The sequence below is a fragment of the Bufo bufo genome, chromosome 9, assembly GCF_905171765.1.
Source record: "Bufo bufo chromosome 9, aBufBuf1.1, whole genome shotgun sequence".
NCBI classification, from domain to species: domain Eukaryota; kingdom Metazoa; phylum Chordata; class Amphibia; order Anura; family Bufonidae; genus Bufo; species Bufo bufo.
Genome location: NC_053397.1, coordinates 67,509,493 through 67,529,067, shown reverse-complemented (window position 1 = coordinate 67,529,067; position 19,575 = coordinate 67,509,493). Strand labels below are relative to the sequence as shown.

Genomic DNA, 19,575 nt, shown 5'->3' with positions numbered 1-19,575 from the left:
TTTGTCTGATCTTTCAGTTTTTGATGTCTGTTTGAAAATATTTTTCTCTGAGGTTGAGAAGAGTAAATCTTTCCTATTTTTCTTTCTGGTTATAGCTAGACCTCTGGATATCATCCATTTAGGATATGCTCTCTGTTTTAATCTATCTTCAATAGTCTGGGCCTCTATTTCAAAAGCCGCTGCGGTACTGCAGTTTCTATAGGCACGTGTAAATTCTCCCACAGGGATTGATTTTATTGTGTGGGTAGGATAGTGGCTATTTGCACGTAGTAATGTGTTTCCTGTTATTTCCTTGCGATAGGTTTTGGTTTGTATGATCTGATCGGGTTTTCCCGAAAGTGTAACATCAAGGAAATTAATACTTTGTGGATGTTCCGTATATGTGAATTTTAAATTATATGTATTATTTTCGAGATATTGCATGAAGTGTTGTATGGCAGGCACATCGCCACTCCAAATAAGGAGCATATCGTCGATGTACCTGCCATACCAAACCACATGTTCTGCAAATGGATTTTTAATATTATATACATATGCCTCCTCCCAGTAGGACATTGTTAAATTGGCCAGGGAGGGTGAGTACTTCGCACCCAAAAACAGATGACGTACTGACGCCACTGACCACAGATGAACACAAACCTCATTCCACACAGAGTGAAAATCATAAATTTTTAGCAGACAGAACATGAACGAGTTTTACAATGCTAGCCTGAATATAGCCTTAGAGTGCTGCCACAATATGGTTTTATGGGCATTTTTGGCTTGTGCAACTTTTCAGTCTTTGCATTGCAAAGGGTTACATCTGCAGTGTGAATCCACAACATACATTGGCATGCTGCGTTGTGATACAAATGACCCTGAAAACACTCTAAAATCTATTACGTTTACTATATGTTTCAAGTAACATCTGGACACAGAGTTTTTCAACCAAAAAAAAATAATTGCAATTTGGAGATTTCTTTTGTGATGTGCCATGAACATCGTTCACCTTACCTTCCAGTAGAGAAAAGCCTGTCAGAGTTCTCTGGATCCAGCATTGCCGGATACTATCGCCTTTCTGCCAGACCCTATTGACTATAATGGAGTCCAGAAGATATCCTGGAGCTACCTGGCAAATATGCCGGGATTTGGCCGGACAAAAACATCTGTGTGTAGTATTTTTCATCCAGCCAATTCCTGGATTTGTCTGCCGGACCTGCTTGTCAGAACGCCTGGTCACAGGTGTGAAAGAAGTCTAAGGCTACTTTCACACTCGCGTTTGTTGCGGATCCGTCATGGATCTGCACAGACGGATCAGTTCAAATAATACAACCATCTGCATCCGTTCAGAACGGATCCGTTTGTATTATCTTCAACATAGCCAAGACGGAGCCGTCTTGAACACCATTGAAAGTCAATGGAGGACGGATCCATTTTCTATTGTGCCAGATAGTGTCATAGAAAAGGGATCCGTCCCCCATTGACTTACATTGTGTGTCAGAACAGATCAGTTTGGCTCAGTCTCGTCAGACGAAAAAACAAAACGCTGCAAGCAGAGTTTTGGTGTCCGCCTCCAAAGCGGAATGGAGACGGAACGGAGGCAAACTGATGCATTCTGAGCAGATCCTTTTCCATTCAGAATACATTAGGGCAAACCTGATTCGTTTTGGACCGCTTGTGAGAGCCCTGAACGGATCTCACAAACGGATAGCCAAAACGCGAGTGTGAAAGTAGCTTTAGTCTGAAACTTCCTGAAAGTAAACCACAAAGTCTCACAGAATCATTGGTGCCTTACCCCTCAGATTCCCTCAATGGATGGCTACTAGAAATTTAGAAAATATAACTGCACCGCTGAACACCGTTCACCTGATTTGGATGCAAATACCCTCAAATAAAAGCTGACAGTCTACAGTTAAAGCACATCTTGTTAGTTTTATTTCAAATCCATTGTGGTGGTGTATAAAGCCAAAAATGTTAGAATTGTGTCGATGTCCCAATATTTATGGACCTGACTGTATATTTGCCGTTCAGCGGTGCAGTTATATTTTCTAAAGCCTTTTGCGGCATGTATAAGTGGAAAAAAATAAGGGCCTATTTGCCGTTCAGCGGTGCAGTTATATATTCTAAAGACCTTTTTGGCCTGTATTAGTGAAAAAAAAGGGCTTATTAGCCGTTGTGTGGTGAATTGAGAAAATTACAGACTTTTTTGGGGTGTTTTATTTTCCTTTTTATTTATCTAACAGTTTGTCAGACAGAGAAGTGCCAGGCCCTGCACAGAGAAGTGGCAGAGGCCTAAATGTTTCTGGCGCAGGCACAGGTCGCAGCAGAGTAAGGGGCGTGGCAGCAGGAGTTGCAGCGAGAGGCCTGAGCTCCCAGTGTCATCTAGCGGTCGTGTGTTGACCAGCAACCCAGTGGTTCTTGAATGGTTGACTCGATCATCCACTTTGTCCCAAGTGACATCAGACACCCCCAGCCGGTGGGTTTGTCAGACACAACCCTTAGTTGGCATGGCCCAGGGACAGGTCCTGTGCCCTCACCTGTCCTCAACCTGCCTCTGTCCTTTTCTATTCCCTCAGCCAGACAAGTATTATATTCTGTTGGCTGAGCTCCACTATACAGCGAGGATGAGCTACTAGAGGACAGTCAGCAGCTACTGGCAAGCCAAGATGTTGAGGAGACATTCGCTGCTTCCTCTGAAAGGCGGGCAAGTAGTGATGAGGGGGCTTCATCATCATCGGGAGAAGAGGGTGGCAGCTTGCCTGTGAGGCAGCGGCAGAGCCAGCAAATCGCTAGCGTGGTATGGAGTCAGCAGGGTGGCTGCAGTGAGAGGTCGGTAGCCAAACGTGCCTGGGGTAGAAAACCCGCTTCGCAGGAGCCTATCTGCCTGGAAAGTAGTGGTGCAGGGGTTCACGGAAGCAGCGGCGGAGTCAGTCAGTGTGAAATGTTGGGGGTAAAATCACCTACTCGGCGGTGTGGCAGTTTTTTGTTAAGCCCCCAGAGGAGGTGAACTTGGCCAATTGTAGTATCTGTGGGCAGAAGGTGAAGCATCAACACATATGCAGTGTGGCCTGCGAGAACCGTGGCTCCGTTGTGGTGGTCCAGCCTGCCGCAGCAACGGCTACATCACTCAGGGGCACTCACCCGATTTCAGGCAGTCAAGGCTCCACCACCTCAGCTGAAGGGAGCTGTCTGTCCTTCCCATCATCTGCTGGTCCTGATGCTCCTGCTCCTCCTCCTACTGTTCGTCAGTCATTCCATCAGAAATCGATCACCGAAGCGATTGCCAAGAGACAACAGTATGCGTGCACTCATCCAACAGCGCAAAAGCTGAATGTGCTCCTGGCCAAGTTGCTGGTGCTGCAGTCCCGCCGTTTCCAAGTGGTGGACTCTGCACCTTTCAGAGAACTGATGGCTTGTGCGGAGCCGAGGTGGAGAGTCCCAAGCCGTCATTTCTTTGCCAAAAAGGCAGTACCAGCCCTGCACACGTATGTAGAACAGAATGTGGGCCAGTCCTTGAGCCTGTCAGTGTCTGCCAAAGTGCATGGCAGCGCCGACGTGTGGAGCTGTAACTACGGTCAGGGACAATACATGTCCTTTACGGCCCACTGGATGAATGTGGTTTCTGCAATGCCACACCAGCAACTTGGCCAGGTGACGCCGCTTCCGCCTCCACGTTCTCAAGCCGTTGGTCCTGCGACACTGTCCGCCTCTGCCTCCTCATCCTCCACCGTGTCCTCAGCCTCTACTGCAGGGACAATTCCAGCATACCACATGTGCAGGGCACGGCGGTGTCACACTGTTTTGCACCTCGTTTGCCGAGGCGAACGGAGTCACACAGGGGAGGAACTGCTCTGTTTCCTTCATCAAGAAATCTAATCATGGCTTTCTTCACAACAACTCAAAATCGGAACCATGGTGACCAACAATGGGAAGAACATGGTGTCGGCGCTGCGTCAAGGAGGGCTGAGCCATGCACCCTGCATGGCACACGTGTTCCATCTGGTTGTCAAGTGGTTCCTGAATTCTTCCACCCATCTGTAAGACATCCTAAAAATGGCCAGGAAACTTTGCATGCACTTCAGCCACTCGTACACCGCAAAGCACACCCTCCTTGAGCTGCAGCGGCAGAACAGCATCCCCCAACATAGGCTATTATGTGACGTTTCCACCCATTGGAATTCCACTCTCCATATGTTGGACCGACTATATGAACAGAGAAAGGCAATAAACGATTTCTTGATGATCCAAGCGGACAGGAGAACTCCCCTGTGTAACTTCGATGTCACCTAGAGGCAGCTCATGGCAGCTCATGCGTGACACCTGCCTTTTGAGGAGGCCACGTTATTTGTTAGTCACCAGGACTACGGGATGAACAACTTCAATCCACTGCTTCATGTCCTGTAACAGATGCTGGCAAATCTGGCTGTTCAGGGGACTGGAGACGTGGCACCTAGATCGCACGGCCACATGAGCCTTGTGGGGGCTGAACTGGAGGAGGAGGACATTGGAGCACAAGCAATGTGTAGCGAAATGGGTGTTTTTGCTACACAGGTGACAGGAGAGGAGGAGCAGCCAGAGGAGCTACCGTGTGATAAGGAAGAAGAGGCATAGGACCCAGACACACCGTGGCAGTATGCAGTGGAGATGGAGGCAGGGAGTCCTTCCGAGTCACTTGCACAAATGGCCCGATGCATGCTCACTTGCTTGCGTAGTGACAACCAAATTGCCACCATTCGGCAGAGGGATGACTTCTGGCACTCCACCTTGTTGAACCCTCGCTACTGGTCCAAAATGGGGGCCTTTTTTTACACCCGCTGAGAGGGAGGACAAACTGAACTACTATAGAGACATCCTATGTAGTCAGTCGGCCGCTGCCTATCTGCGCCATCGTCCATCCTCTCGCACGTCTGACCGGGGGGCCCTCTGCGCTCACGTTCCTCTGCCATGGCTGCTGTGGCAGGGGGGGGGGGGGGTAGGAGCAGTTCCAGCTCTATCAGCAGCAACTTGAGTCTAGAGTCGCTGATGAGCAGCTTTCTTCACCAGCCTAGTGAAGAAACTACTCACCAGCAGTAGCAGCAGCTAGACCTGGAGCAGGACCTGAACCAGCAGGTGGTGGCATACTTGGATAGCACCCTGACGCCCCACATTGAAGATGAATTAGGCGTGGATCAGCCAGGATTTCCACCCACCAATGCCTGATGCATCAGACTAGATCATCTATGGTGCCACACCAACACTTTAACAAAAGAGACTGGTTTCTTTTGACTACCTGCCTGAACTACTATTCTGATGCTACCACCCATCTGATGCCAAGTGCTCCTTCTTTCGCCCACCATCTTCAGCTGGTACTGGTATTGCCACCCACCTCACACTCTGATGCTGCTGCCACCTCCACACTATGTCATCTTGCCACTCTGTGGTCTCCTGATGCTGCTGCCGTCACCTCCAAACTGTCACCTTGCCACTCTGCGGTCTCCTGATGCTGCTGCCACCTCCACATTATGTCACCTTGCCACTCTATGGTCTCCTGATGCTGCTGCTACCTCAACACTATGTCACCTGGCCACTCTTTGGCCTCCTGATGATGCTGCTGCCACCTTCACACTCTGTCATTGTGTCACCCTGTGGCCTCCCTCTGATGCTGCTTCTGCTGCCACCTCCACACTCTCATTGTGCCACTCTGTGGCCTCCTGATGATGATGCTGCCACCTCCACACTATGTCATTGTGCCACCATGTGGCCTCCTCCTGAAACTGCTACTGCTGCCACCTCCACACTCTGTCATTGTGCCACTCTGTGGCCTCCTGATGCAGCTGCTGCCACCTCCAGACACTGTCATTGGGCCACTCTGTGGTCTCCTCATGCTGCTTCCACCTCACTACTATGTCATAGGGCCACTCTGTGGACTTCTCATGCTGTTCCCACCCTCCCCACTTTATGACTCAGCAATTTGGCAAGAGAGAAAAGAGAAGGGAGAGGCGCTCATAGGGTGGTGGGTGGCGGTTGTGTTTTGCGTAATGGTCGAAGTGTGCTCACCTTTTGGTGTTGTGCTGGTTGGAGCACACCTTCCGTGGAGGTAGGTACACGTGGAGAAATAAGGGGGCGTTGGTATTTTTGGGAGGGTCGGTGCTGCCAATACCCGTTCGGTCCCTTAGGGTGGAGTTGCCAGGACTCCTAGGGACTGTGAAGGAAGAAGTTGCTGGTTTGTGTGCGAATGCACACAGTAGGGTATTTGCTTGGCGCACAAAAGGACGACCTCAGTCAGCGGACTTTGGTGAAATAGCTGTTTTTATTGTTCAGTAGACAACGCGTTTCGGAGTTTATAACTCCTTTATCAAGTCTTAATCGGGAGTCAGCAGAGAGACTGGCCAGATGGCTGGAGCGTCTGGTTGTGCTGGAAGCGCCGCTCTCCAGCACAACCAGACGCTCCAGCCATCTGGCCAGTCTCTCTGCTGACTCCCGATTAAGACTTGATAAAGGAGTTATAAACTCCGAAACGCGTTGTCTACTGAACAATAAAAACAGCTATTTCACCAAAGTCCGCTGACTGAGGTCGTCCTTTTGTGCGCCAAGCAAATACCCCACTTTATGACTCGTCCACTATTTTTCCTTTCGGCCTGGCTGACATAATTTATTTGACCCTTCTTCTAATCTGTTAGAAGGAATGAAAAATGAGACGCACAACGGATCCTGTCTATGTAACAGCTGTAAGGCCTGCATGACATGGTCCCTATTTTGCATCAGAATTGGCTTATGATTTGGTAGCCAAAAGCAGGAGTGGGTACAAAACACAGAAGACATGAAAATATTCCATTCACGTGACATCTCTGTTTTGGATCCATTCTTGTTTTTTTTTTGGGCTTTAGCAATACTGATGGATTACTGACCAAATGCTGACCGAGTGAAGGCGGATGCTCCACAGACAGGATCCGTTTTTTGGGGGTTATTCTGATGGATCAGAGGAAGGGCAAAATAATCAGTGACGTCAACACTAACTTACTCTCCACTCTGTCGGGGGTGCTCTACTTGTATAAGCCTTTAATAGAACAGGTTCTGTAGACATCTATGTGAAATCAGCTGTCGATGGTGTAAAAGGAGTGTGCTTCTTCTTGACGCTAACATTGACCTGAAAGGCTGAGTTCACACTTGAGTTATTTGGTCAGTTTTGGCCCCGTAACTGCCAAAATAAGTGAAGTGTGCAGTGATTCTATGAGCGACGCCTGTCATCTGCATGTCATACGGACTCACAGTATTGTTTCATTACCACATCAGACTCCCTCTGTGTGTTACTGCAAGGCACAGTATTCTATAAAGGCTCTCTGCAGCCAGGAAATAGCTGTTTTTTAACACGATTCGCCGCGAATAAATTCGGCAAACCGTCCGAATCTAATTTTTTAGAAATTCGCTCATCTCTAATGGCTACCTAAGATACATTCAGGATTGCTTGCCTCAGTAAACTGTAACAAATAATTTACAAACAAATAAACCAGGGCTTCCCATCGTTGATAGCCTGAATTTTATTAAACTTAACAGAACAGGAGTGTTGATGGTATAGCCATAACTAACAGTGTGTATCACCAAAATTGGTACACTTAGAGAATCTGGAGGAACTTTATATGCTTTTTATTATTTTATTATCAAATATCTGACTGAGCCTAGTTGCTCCTTAGTTTGAGTTTTCAGAAATATACATTTTAATTTACAGTATATATGAAGATCAATGTGTAAGAATAGAAACATTTGAATAAGACAGAATTGCAATTTTCATGTATTTTTTAAACCCATTTACACAGGTCATGGCATCAACTGTAGCTATAATTGGCTCTGGTATAAGTGGACTTGCTGCTCTGAAATGCAGTTTAGAGGTTGGCCTTAATGCAACCTGCTTTGAGAAGAGTGACTGCGTTGGTGGCCTCTGGAATTTTATGGTAAGTTTTTAGGTGTATTTTCTTCTTCTGTGTCTCCACTAAATGTTTAGAAATAACAATACAACTCGATAACTTCTTTTAATATTAGGAATGAAATGCCACAAATATGCTAATGAGCCCTTGCCAGTTGAATCTAATGTTCTTGCTCCCATGTCGCTCCATGGCCTAATTGCAGAGAAAACTGTTTTTTGATCATATGATAATTAGTCCTTAGGTGTGATGGGGGCGCCTGGCAAGCTTCTTCCCTGCCCTGTGCGTGTGCCGAACACAGGGGCAATGAGCTACAATGCTTAAGGGCCAGGAATGCATAAGTCTACAACCCTGGCCCTGTCAATCAAAGAGAAGAGGTGCTGCATGTAGAAAGTGAGCAGTGCAACAATGCTCTCAATGCACCCAAGAACTAACTGACATATGATTAAAAGGCTGTTTTCTTTGCAATAAGGCCACAGAGCGACATGTGAGCATGAAATTTAGAATCAGCGGGCAAGGGCTCATAGGGCATGTAAGATGGTTTTAATAGGATGGATTTGATGACATATTAATTTTAAATGCTTTACCAGTGTACACGCATTGCAAATTCAGTCTCCAAAAAGTAGATCATGTGAATGGTGGTTGATGAAGTGGCTGACTTCTACATTACATAGCTGTGCCCATGTGCTTTTATGTAAGCAACTTAATACTCTATGACGTGATATGTCTATGCAGCTAGCACAGCCCACAGAAGGGGGTGTGCCATAAAGAGGAGGGGTTGGCAGTGCCATGGATGGTCATAGTTCTCATTGTGATGATTCCTACTCCGACTCTCCCCCAAGTCGCTGCTGCAGTGGTGGTCATCGTCCTCATGGTGGCTGCCTCCCAGGGCAATCTGGTCCCAGTGTTTAGGAATGCTGAGTGGTGATGCGGTCTTAATAGTTTGTGTCACGGTGCTCCTACCTGGATACTGTTGCTCTCCATGGTTAGGCTCCGTAGTAACATAGGAGTTGTAGTTAGTGAAGTATGTCGAGTCCAGACCTGGTAAAGTTTAACAGTTTTTAATTGAATAAACTTTCAATAAACTGGTTTCATCCAAACAATACGTGATCTTTCTCTTGGCTCCAGCAGGCTAACGGTAAACTGGAAGATACTCTTAAATACTTTGCTTTATCTCTCTGCTGTTGTGCTGATATCTGGCTTAAGCCTGGTTACTATCAGCTTCAGTTACTGTTTCTTATGAGAGTGAGGTATCCTGTGACCTGTTTTGCTGAGTAGGGTGTCTTTGGCACCATTTGCCTCTCAGAGGTAATAAGTATTTTTATATATCAGGAGTGGGCTACTCTCTGAGCTACTTTCCCAAAGCTTCTGCGGCAGTGAGGGGAAATGCTACCTCACCACACCATGCTGCTTTACTCTCTCGCTCCCACTCTCAACTCCACTCTCCAGATTCCTACAACCCCTCCCTTAGTAGAAAGCCCACTACTGCCCAAAAGGGGGGAGAATGGAATGGTAAGTTCTCTGCCAGATACACTACCATCTGCTGGTTAACCCAGGCACAGTGCATGAAATACAATACATAACAGTTACATAGCACCTAATAAACAGACCTGAAAACAGAAGGCATGTTGGTGGCACACATTGGTTAGGCATTTAAGACAGTAGCAGGTTGTAGGAATGGTAATGCACACTCTGGGGTACTACAACTGCTACTTCAACACTTTCCCAAGTCATGGCTGCAGTGGTTGGAGGAGTGCACCCTTTCCTACCCTTAGGTCAACACACTGAGTTTTGTGTCTTCCTACCTGGTGGTTTAAGGCAGAAGGACAGTGTAGGAGCAGATGATGGAGGTAAATGACAAGGCTAGCTGGACTTTAGCAGACAACCGTCTCTTTACTGGAGATGATAAGTAGTGCAAATATAAGTAGTAGACAAGTATTTCACAAGCCAGACATTTCCCAAAAGGCTTTGTATAGGGGGCAGGCATTATGGTGGTTCCTACTAAGTCTCTCTACAGATATTCCTTGCAATCCTTCCAAATGATCAAAGGCATGCAAGTCCTTTCTCAATATATTGCTGCAATGCCCAACTGTAGGGTGCAGTCCTAGATCAGATGCCCAGTCCATCTCAGTAGACTGGTGAGCCAAACCACTTGCAGTAAAGTCCAAAGCTGTAAACATGTATTACTTTTACTGTCTTTAATGTCCACACATGTCCCCTTCAATAGTCCTCAATCATCTTTAGAAATTAAATGCTTCCTTCAATTAGAGGTTGTCTCTCAGCACACTTGCTTTTCTGGTAGCTCGATATCTCACAGGGATGTTTTTTCCTGGATAATTCTACACAACAGCTTTTGGCTTGGCCTACTTGTCAGCAGCACTTACTAGACATGTCCTCTCTCTTGCTAGAAGGGTTACTGCAAAGGATTAATTGCTGTATTTCCATTTTATTGACTTAAATGTTGTGATTCTTTTTGTATCTATGTACTTAATGGCATTGTATGGACAATCTTGGCTCACCGTGTTAGGCTGCAACTTAGAATAGGAGTTCTGGCTGTGCTAAGTGAAGACCTACATGTGCAATCTCCTCAGAGCTGGGCCCAAGTTCAGAGAATCCTCATCTCTGAGACGTCTACAGCCAAGGAAGCAATTTTACTATCAACATGCTCCAGAGACAAGGAAATTAAAAGGTCTAGGACCCTCAGTGCCATGTATTGGAGTCAGACAAAGGTAATGTGTACGTTTATGGCCAAAAGACTTTGCTGCTGTGAGAGGGAACATTGCTAACGCAACCTTCCACCGTTTGAAATGGTTTAATCAACCATATCCTGTCTGCACCACTCAGCCGGGGAGTAGCAGGATTGTTAAACAAGAACCTTATTCCATGCTTATGGTCCTGCAAAGAGACTTTAAAGAGAGACAGGTCAAGGTCTATGTGCTTCTATTGGGGAATGATTGCGCTTTGGAACTAAGCCTTGTTTCTTTTGGACATACTACTACTCCCATTCTGAACTTTAATAAAGAGAGATTTATTTATTAGTACCAACTGGCCTGATTAGTGACTCCACCATCCACCGGCCTTTACACCTGCTCTCCTGCCTTGCACCCAGACAAATACCTAACATCAAAGGCTACCTACTCCAGCTACCTACAAGGAGGAGCCCCAACTTCAGGAAGTACCCTAGGGAAAAAAGGGTGCTTCGTCCTGCTTTGTCTCAGGGAGAGTTAGATGTGGAGATCACAACTGTGACCTGTGAGTACCAGAACCACCTTTCTGGCCATAAATACCACTCCCATTCTCCTCCATACACTCCCGTGTGGGTTGCTACACTTGTTCACCAGAGGATACATTCACCAGAGAACTTGCTCACCACAGGACTCATTAACTAGGGCAGGGCTGGCCAACCTGCGGCTCTCCAGCTGTTGTAAAACTACAATTCCCACCATGCCCTGCTGTAGGCTGAGAGCTGTAGGCAGTCTTTGCATGCTGGGAGTTGTAGTTTTGCAACAGCTGGAGAGCCGCAGGTTGGCCATCCCTGAACTAGGGGGTGGAGCCTGCCTGGTTTGAATTGTCAGTTAACTATTTCCTACATATACATAGCCCTTTTTTAATACATGGTGCATAATTAATACCACAGTAAACATTTTAACAACTTTAACAGTAACCCATAGCTTTAATTCCCTTTAGATTATAGTATTGACCCATATATTATTTTCTGTATAGGACCGTGCAGAGGATGGGAGGGCTAGCATCTACCATTCAGTATTCACAAATGCTTGCAAAGAAATGATGTGTTATCCAGACTTTCCTATACCAGATGACTACCCTAACTTCATGCATAACACTGTGTTCCTTGAATACCTGAAGCTATATGCCAAGAATTTTGATCTGTTGAGGAACATCAAGTTTAAGGTAAGTGCTTTGTAAAGTTTTATTTCTATATCATCATAAATAATGTGAAGCATAATGTGAAGCAATTGCTAACACTTTGCATTTTACATTGTGATAACATGTTCCCAGCTACAAAATGAATAGAGGAAGCTGTGAGCTTTAAGTTGCTCTTGGCAAGTAACTGCAAGGACAAACCTGCAAGATTCTGTTGCAGCAAGTCTCAAGGATGAGTCTACTGCAGTAGTACAAGCTCTCTCTGTTTCCCATGTTGATTCTGTATCAGTCTCAGCAGTGGCATAGCGCGGGTTGCCCGCCCTGGGGCATGCCAAGTATTGCATGCTCATTAATAACATTATATAAAGAACAAATAATACCACTTCAACATGATCTTACCCATATACTGTAGGTCCCATTCATTAATAATTCTGTGTAGGTCCCCACTCAGTGACTTATAGGTGATGTCTCCTTTGACTGGAGTCATTCTCATGACCAGAATCTGATTCTGCATCACTGGACACAGAGAACAGAACTATTTAGTAATAATGCCTCCTTTTATGCCCTTACACAGTAATCTTCTCCATTTAGGCTCCAGTCTCACTCGGCAGTAATTTACATTTAGGCCTCAGTAGATATAATGTCCCCTGTAGTGTCCTCTGTACATATGATGGCCCCAGTAGTGCCAACTGTACATTAATACCCCCAGTAGTGCTATTTGTACATTTAATGCCCCCAATAGTGCTTTCTGTACATATCCTGCCCCTGTAGTGCTATCTGTACCTATAATGCTGCCAGTAGTGGTATTTGTACATATAATGCTCCTAATAGTGCTATTTGTAGATATTATACCCCTCAGCAGTGCCTTCTTTACATATAATGCCCGCACAGTACCATCTGTACATAATGTTCCCCAGTAGTGTCCTCTTTATTTATAATGCCCCAAATAGTCTCATCTTCACATATAATATCCCCTTGTAGTGCCCTCTGTACATAAAATGTCCCCAGTAGTGGCCTTTTCACACATAATGCCCCCCAATATTGCCTCCCAGTAGTGCCTCTCTATATATAATATCCTCCTGGTAGTGCTGTCTTTACATATAATATCCACCAGTAGTGGCCCCTTCACATAAAATGCCCCCAATAGTGCTGTCTTTACATATAATGTTCCCTGGCAGCACCCCCTGTACATATAATGCCCCCCCCCCCCCCCCAGCAATTCCATTTGTACATAGATATAATGCCCCCAGTAGTCTCCTCTTCACATATAATACAGACCCCCAGTAATGGCCTCTTTACATATAATGTCTCCCGTAGTGGCCTCTTCACATATAATGCCCCCAGTAGTGCCCTCTCCAAATATAATTCCCCCCAGCAGTGGCTTCTTTACATATAATGATGCCCAGTAGGGGCTGCTTCACATCTAATGCCTTCATTAGTGCCCTTTTCACATATAATGCCCCCTAGTAGTCACCTCATTACATATAATGGTGCCCAGTAGTGGCCTTATCACATATAATGCCCTTTGTACATTTATTGTCTCCCCTCCATGGTGCCCACAAAAAAAAAATACTTACCTTACTCCCACCATGTGCGAATCACTGGGTATCACCATTGTGACCATCCTGCACTATTTCACTGCCTTCTCCAGTGTCCTCCTGTCAACTCCGGTGCCCCTTTCCAATTTGGTTCCCAGGGCAATTGAGCCTCCTCCATGCTATGCCACTGGTCCTCAGTAAAATTTTGCAAAGCAGGGGTGTACAGAAGCAGGATTATGGGGTTAAAATCTTTGTGTCCGTAGACCTTTACTCACTTCCCCGCAGCTCGCCTCCTTTGCTGATTAGACACTCTATATCATCTGCTATCTGCTGATGAAAGGATATTGCTGTGTGGTATTTGGTTAAATTTTGCCAGGAGAGGGCAGACAGCTTTGCAAACCTTAGTCCAGTCAAAGGGGGACGAAGAGATTTACGGCTCTGGTGTCTCCAAATCACTGCTGTCTGGAGCAGTCCTTTCCTGCTTCCCCAACCTCTGTCATAGTAACCATGAAAGCCTTCAGAGAATAGACTTGATGGCTTTCGTATATCTTGCCACGTGTAAACATAGTATACGACCACACGGCACAGTCGTGATGCAGTCATCATGCAGTTAGGAACCACGGCATTTCATTTTCCAATAGAAGTCAAAAGTAAAAATTTATTCTGAGACAGACCTGGCATTTTCAAAGTTGTGATGACTGCACCTGATTGATTGTGGATACGGGCTATCTTCCTATAACGGGAATGCTGTTTTAATCCTTCACTTTACTCAAATAGTAGTAACACCAATTTTCCTATTAGACAGCCGTGGTCAGTATACAGAAAAGACCAGACTTTGCAACAACTGGACAGTGGGATGTTGTTACAGAACATGATGGAAAACAGAAGTCGGCCATCTTTGATGCTGTGCTCATTTGTACTGGCCATCATGTTTATCCGAATCTTCCCCTTCGATCTTTCCACGGTATGCCATATTTCACAAATAATACTCTATTGAAGCACGTGACATTAGAAATCATTATATTACTGCATGTTATAATGTCTAGTTTTAGTATATATCATAGAGGCCATGCAACTGCTGTTGGGGCATTGGTTAGAGGAAGCTAAGCCCTGGTTGTTGAGATGCCCTTTGCTATTGGATGACAAGACCCTATGCAGAACTCCAGAAAACATGTATTTTTACCAGTTTCTTATGAAACAAGAATTGGCCCAACTGTATGGAAATGGTGTAGCTGGGAAACAAACCAGGCATCTCCCCCCTCTCTCAGAATCAGAATTTTTTTGAAAAATGTTAGAATTGATTTGCTAATCTTTAATTTTAAGTATTAGAGGATGTTAAACTTAATGGTGATAAACAGCCTTAAGGATGTGGTAATAGTAATGCCAGGGGTGCCTTAGCTGTTAAGGAGAGGAGTGAGGATCTTTGGCAGATTTTGGGAAATACTATATCTCCTTATGGAGAGAACCTAATCAGTGTGAGGAGTCTTATAGGCCAGGCAATATTCCACTGGAATTCTGGGAAGAGTGTATGCAAATGAGGTCTTTGCAAGCTCTGCCTCTAATGCCACCAGATGAAAGTTAGCTATCCTATAAGTCAATGTTCGACCTTTTAAACAGGCTTAATTATTATCCAAGTCATGTCTGAAGGCCTGTTTAAAAGGTTGAACATTGACTTATAGGATAGCTACCTTACATACGGATGCATTAGAGGTGGAGCTTGTTAAGAGCTCATTTGCTCTTGTTGCCCGAAAACAAGTAAGTGTAATATGTAGATCCAAGTATTTGGTGGGCTGCATTCCTATCAAAAATTTTAAAAGTGTTGCCAGATGGCACAGTTGTGTAAATGGGCAATCTTATGACGCTTGTACAGTATAAGAGAGCACAGATTAGTATGCTGGGGCTACACTTTAAGATGAAAAATGCTGGTGTTTACTGTCCCTTTAAAACTTTGTATAGCATCTACTTCTTCCATCTGTGAATGGTTTCTATTGGGCTTTCGTTCCAAAATACATTTTTCTACTTCCAAATTTAAAGATATATATATATATTCAGTATCATTATATAAACTGTACAATCTTGTAAATTTTTTAGGCATTGAGAAGTTCAAAGGCCAGTACATGCACAACAGAGATTACAAGCATCCTGAAAATTATACTGGAAAAAATATGCTCATTGTTGGTTTAGGAAACTCTGGAGCAGATATTGCTGTTGAGCTCGCCCGGACAGCTAAAAAGGTAAGTCAGTAAATTTCACCTTTCATGTAAGGCTTCTTTTACACTTGTAGTAAGCTCTGTGGCAGGCTGTTCTGGCAGAGAACTTTTGCTGGATCTCTCTGGATCCGGCATAGCCAGATGTTACCGCAATGCCCATTTGCCTCATTCACCATAATGGGGTTGAGGAATCAGATGGACAAAAACCTGTAACATCCGGCAATGCCGAGTCCAGAGAACTCCAGCAGGCTGTTCTCTGCCGGAACTATAACACTAGTGTAAAACTAGCCTGATTAAGCACTGTCAATCATTCAAAGTAGAGTTCAGTTGTATTTTTCCTGCCTTTCGAGGGTACAGCCCTTGAGAAGTGATCACTCACATGTTCTTGAAAACTTTACCCACACGTGGCATTATCCCAAATAGTCACAGTTTTCAAATTGATTGATAAGGGTACGGCGACACTGTTCACGCGACATCTGTAGCAACCAGGATAGCAGAGTAGCAATGATCCCATGGAAATGAATGGTATTGCTGCGCAAGTCACAAAAATTACACACCGCTGGATTTTTTTGCAACTCGCTCAGCAATCTCATTAATTTACATAGGATTACCACTACTCTGCAATACCGGCCGCTACAGATGTCGGCCAACCAGTGTTGCCGTGTAGCCATACCCTAATGGTGGCACAATTGTGCAGTTATTCAGCAGCTTATTCTGAAAAGCCATGCAGCCGTTCACAATTAAAGGAAGTCTGTCAGAACTTTTGACTGTGCTAAAATGCTGATAGCACTAGGTAGGTAGTTGACAAAACTCTGTGACGAGGAATCTATAGTCATACTCCAGGATGGGCCACCAATATCTGATCTGCAGGGATCCAACAAACACCCCACACTTCCTGCTGATCAGCTGTTTCAGAGTGGCTCCAGCATCATCTGTAGTGGACAGAGTTGGATACTTCAGTGCTGCGTTCGGTTCAATGCTGGAGCTACTCTGAAACAAGACCTAAGGATAGCTCATCAATATAAAAACCTGGAAAACTGGAAGTATGTGTACTGGAGAGGATCCTCAAACAGCTGAGCTGTTTCTGCTGTGCTAATTACTACTCAATAAGTGGACCACCACATGGTGTGGTTTCACTGCGGTCGAGCACCATATGGTTGCAGCAGGCAATATTAAACGAATAAAGACCACACTGTGCAATACAGTAGGTCTATATTGTTAATGGCCACACAGAATCTTTAAAACTGCGTGGTCATTAACAGTGCAGACTGAATAGACAGTTTGATCTTTATTAGTTGTACCGGAAAACGCTGAGGCCAAATCGCACTGGATTGAGTGCAGCTGCAACAGGACTGTTCCATGTGGTCCTACCCTAAAGCAATGTTCCTCAACTCCAGTCCTCAAGGCCCACCTACCGGTCACGATTTGAGAATATCCCTTAGAATGGATACCTGTGGTAAGTCCTGACTCACTGACACTAATTATATCACCTGCTCAATACTAAGGAAATCCTGAAAACATGACCGGCAGGTGGGCCCTGAGGACCGGAGTTGAGGAACCTTGCCCTAAAATGTCTTGAAATGCAGGATCAGAACCAGTAATTCCAAATAGAGCTGGTGTAGGAATTCTAACCAATGGAACACTGGGGCAGATTCACTAATCAGGTAAAGCGTAGACAGTGTACTTAGACAGGCAGTCTACACATAGCCAAATTTATCACAGTGGTTCAGAATGGACGATAAATTTGGTGCTGGACTTTTTTGTCTAACTTTATTAGGAGAATTCAAATTTGTGCCAAAATATTGGCAGAAAATGGTGCATCGTATGCCACTTCCCTTTTCAGGTAATGCATACTGTATTCGATTATTCTTTTTTAGTCACTTGCATCATAAATATGTCTAAAATGTGCCAAGTTTGGGACAGCTTTGCTTTTACTGTTTATTTTGGGCTAAATAAATTTGGGACTTTTTAAACTAGTAAAGTGCCATTGACACCTTTGCCCCCACACACAGATCCCGACAATATATAATATTCTATAGAAGCTGCTTGACAGCATTATGATGTGAAACAAATATACACTTGACATATCCTAGATTTAGGTGACTTCAGCAGAGATTTCAAGTATGTATTGTACGAGGGGTTTAAGCAAGACTTTCTGTCGACCAGATATCCACAACCTTTTCTTCTTCTGTTTCTTTCTCCTTTTTACTTCTTCTATATTCTCTATTGTTCTTCTCTATCATTATTTTTGTTTTAGGTTGTGCTAAGCACCAGAAGTGGCTCTTGGATTATGAGTCGTGTTTGGGATAAGGGTTATCCTTGGGACATGATTTATCTTACTCGATATCAGAGCTTTCTAAACCACATTCTACCAAGGGTAGTTTCCGACTGGCTCTATGAAAGAATGATGGAGAAAAGATTTAACCATAGCCACTACGGCTTGGTACCTGTGAACAAGTAGGTTAATATTTTTGATACATTTTACTCCTGTCCATATCCATGACTGTACATTGTGGAATATGATGGTGGTGTTTCTTTAAGTTAAAGGGAACCTGTCACCGGGATTTGATGTATAGAGCTGAGGACATGGGTTGCTAGATGGCCGCTAGCACATCTGTAATACCCAGTCCCCATAGCTCTGTGTGCTTTTATTGTGGAAAAAAAAAGATTTGATCGATATGCAAATTACCCTGAGAGGTGTCCTGTACGTGAGATGAGTCCAGCGTGAAGGAGCCCAGCACTGCCCCGCATCCTCAGAATCTCCTCCTTGCTCCCCTATGTCAGAAAGCCAGAGCGCCGTAATCTCGCGATGTGCGAGCTAGCGCATGCGCAGTGTCCTCAGTGTTCCTTCCCTGTGCTGGCATCAGCCTCAGGGAAGGAACTGCGCATGTGCTAGCTAGCGCATCGCGAGATTATGGCGCTCTGGCTTTCTGACGTCGAGGAGCAAGGAGGAGATTCTGAGGATGCGAGGCAGTGCTGGGCTCCTTCACGCTGGACTCATCTGACGTACAGGACACCTCTCAGGGTAATTTGCATATCGATCAAATCATTTTTTTTAACACAATAAAAGCACACAGAGCTATGGGGACTGGGTATTACGGATGTGCTAGCGGCCATCTAGCAATCCATGTCCTCAGCTCTATACATCAAATCCTAGTGACAGGTTCCCTTTAAACAAATCATCCATAAAAATAAAGGTGATACGGAAAGAACCAGAATAACATGCACAGCTTTTATGACAGATGAAGCACTTTTGGATTTACAGAACTTTGATATCTCTACTCAGGAGACTCTGCAAGGGGCTTGAAGTGAATGGGCTCCTGCCCATTTAAATAAGTATGCCTACTTACTTGAATAAAGTGTGCTTATATATGGCACTATGTCTGGCAAAAAATGAAGGAGATCCAGCACTTAGTGGAGTGCCACAGCTAGTGTTGAGCAAACCCGAACTGTAAAGTTCGGGTCCGTACCGAACCTTGCGAGTTCGGGTACCCGGACCCGAACTTTTCTGGAAACGTTCGAGCATTTAATAAAGCTTGGTGAAAGGCTGCAGGGCAGCCAATCAACAAGCTTTTAAGCTGTAGGCACTTAGAAGCCATCACAGCCATGCCTACTAATGCCGGTGCATCATGTGACCCAGCCTCTATAAAAGCTGGATCACGTGTAGCACCGCCCATCAGCTCTGAGTATTGCAAGAACAGCAGGCAGCTGAACTTAGGGAGAGAGTTAGGAATCTGGCTATTTGTTTTGTGGGTGACTTACAGTATAAAGATTTTTGTGGGTGCAATACACCAGCTTTGCACCCCTGACACATAAATATAATACTAAATTTGGCTGTTAATTCTGTGGGTGACCTATAGCGATATTTTGTGGGTGCAATGCACCATCTTTGTACCCCTGACACAAAAATATAATAGTTAATCTGTCTGTTAGTTCGGTGGGTGACATATTCCCATATTTTGTGTGAGGTACACCTGCACTGCATACGTGACAGGGAAATTAATATAGTTAATCCGTCTGTTAGTTCAGTGGGTGAAATATACCCAATTTTTTTCTGAGGTACAC

The 19,575-nt window shown here is 44.9% G+C and overlaps 1 protein-coding gene across 1 annotated transcript in view; it reads left to right on the top strand.

Annotated features, from left to right (window-relative positions):
• Positions 1–19,575, top strand: part of LOC120978777 (dimethylaniline monooxygenase [N-oxide-forming] 3-like) — a 78,385-nt gene that overhangs the window by 41,425 nt on the left and 17,385 nt on the right. The window contains exons 2-6 of the mRNA XM_040407116.1: positions 7,773–7,907; positions 11,601–11,789; positions 14,102–14,264; positions 15,392–15,534; positions 17,768–17,967. Coding sequence (XP_040263050.1) covers positions 7,776–7,907; positions 11,601–11,789; positions 14,102–14,264; positions 15,392–15,534; positions 17,768–17,967 — 827 coding nt within the window. The 5' untranslated portion in view covers positions 7,773–7,775. The remainder of the gene's footprint in view (positions 1–7,772; positions 7,908–11,600; positions 11,790–14,101; positions 14,265–15,391; positions 15,535–17,767; positions 17,968–19,575) is intronic.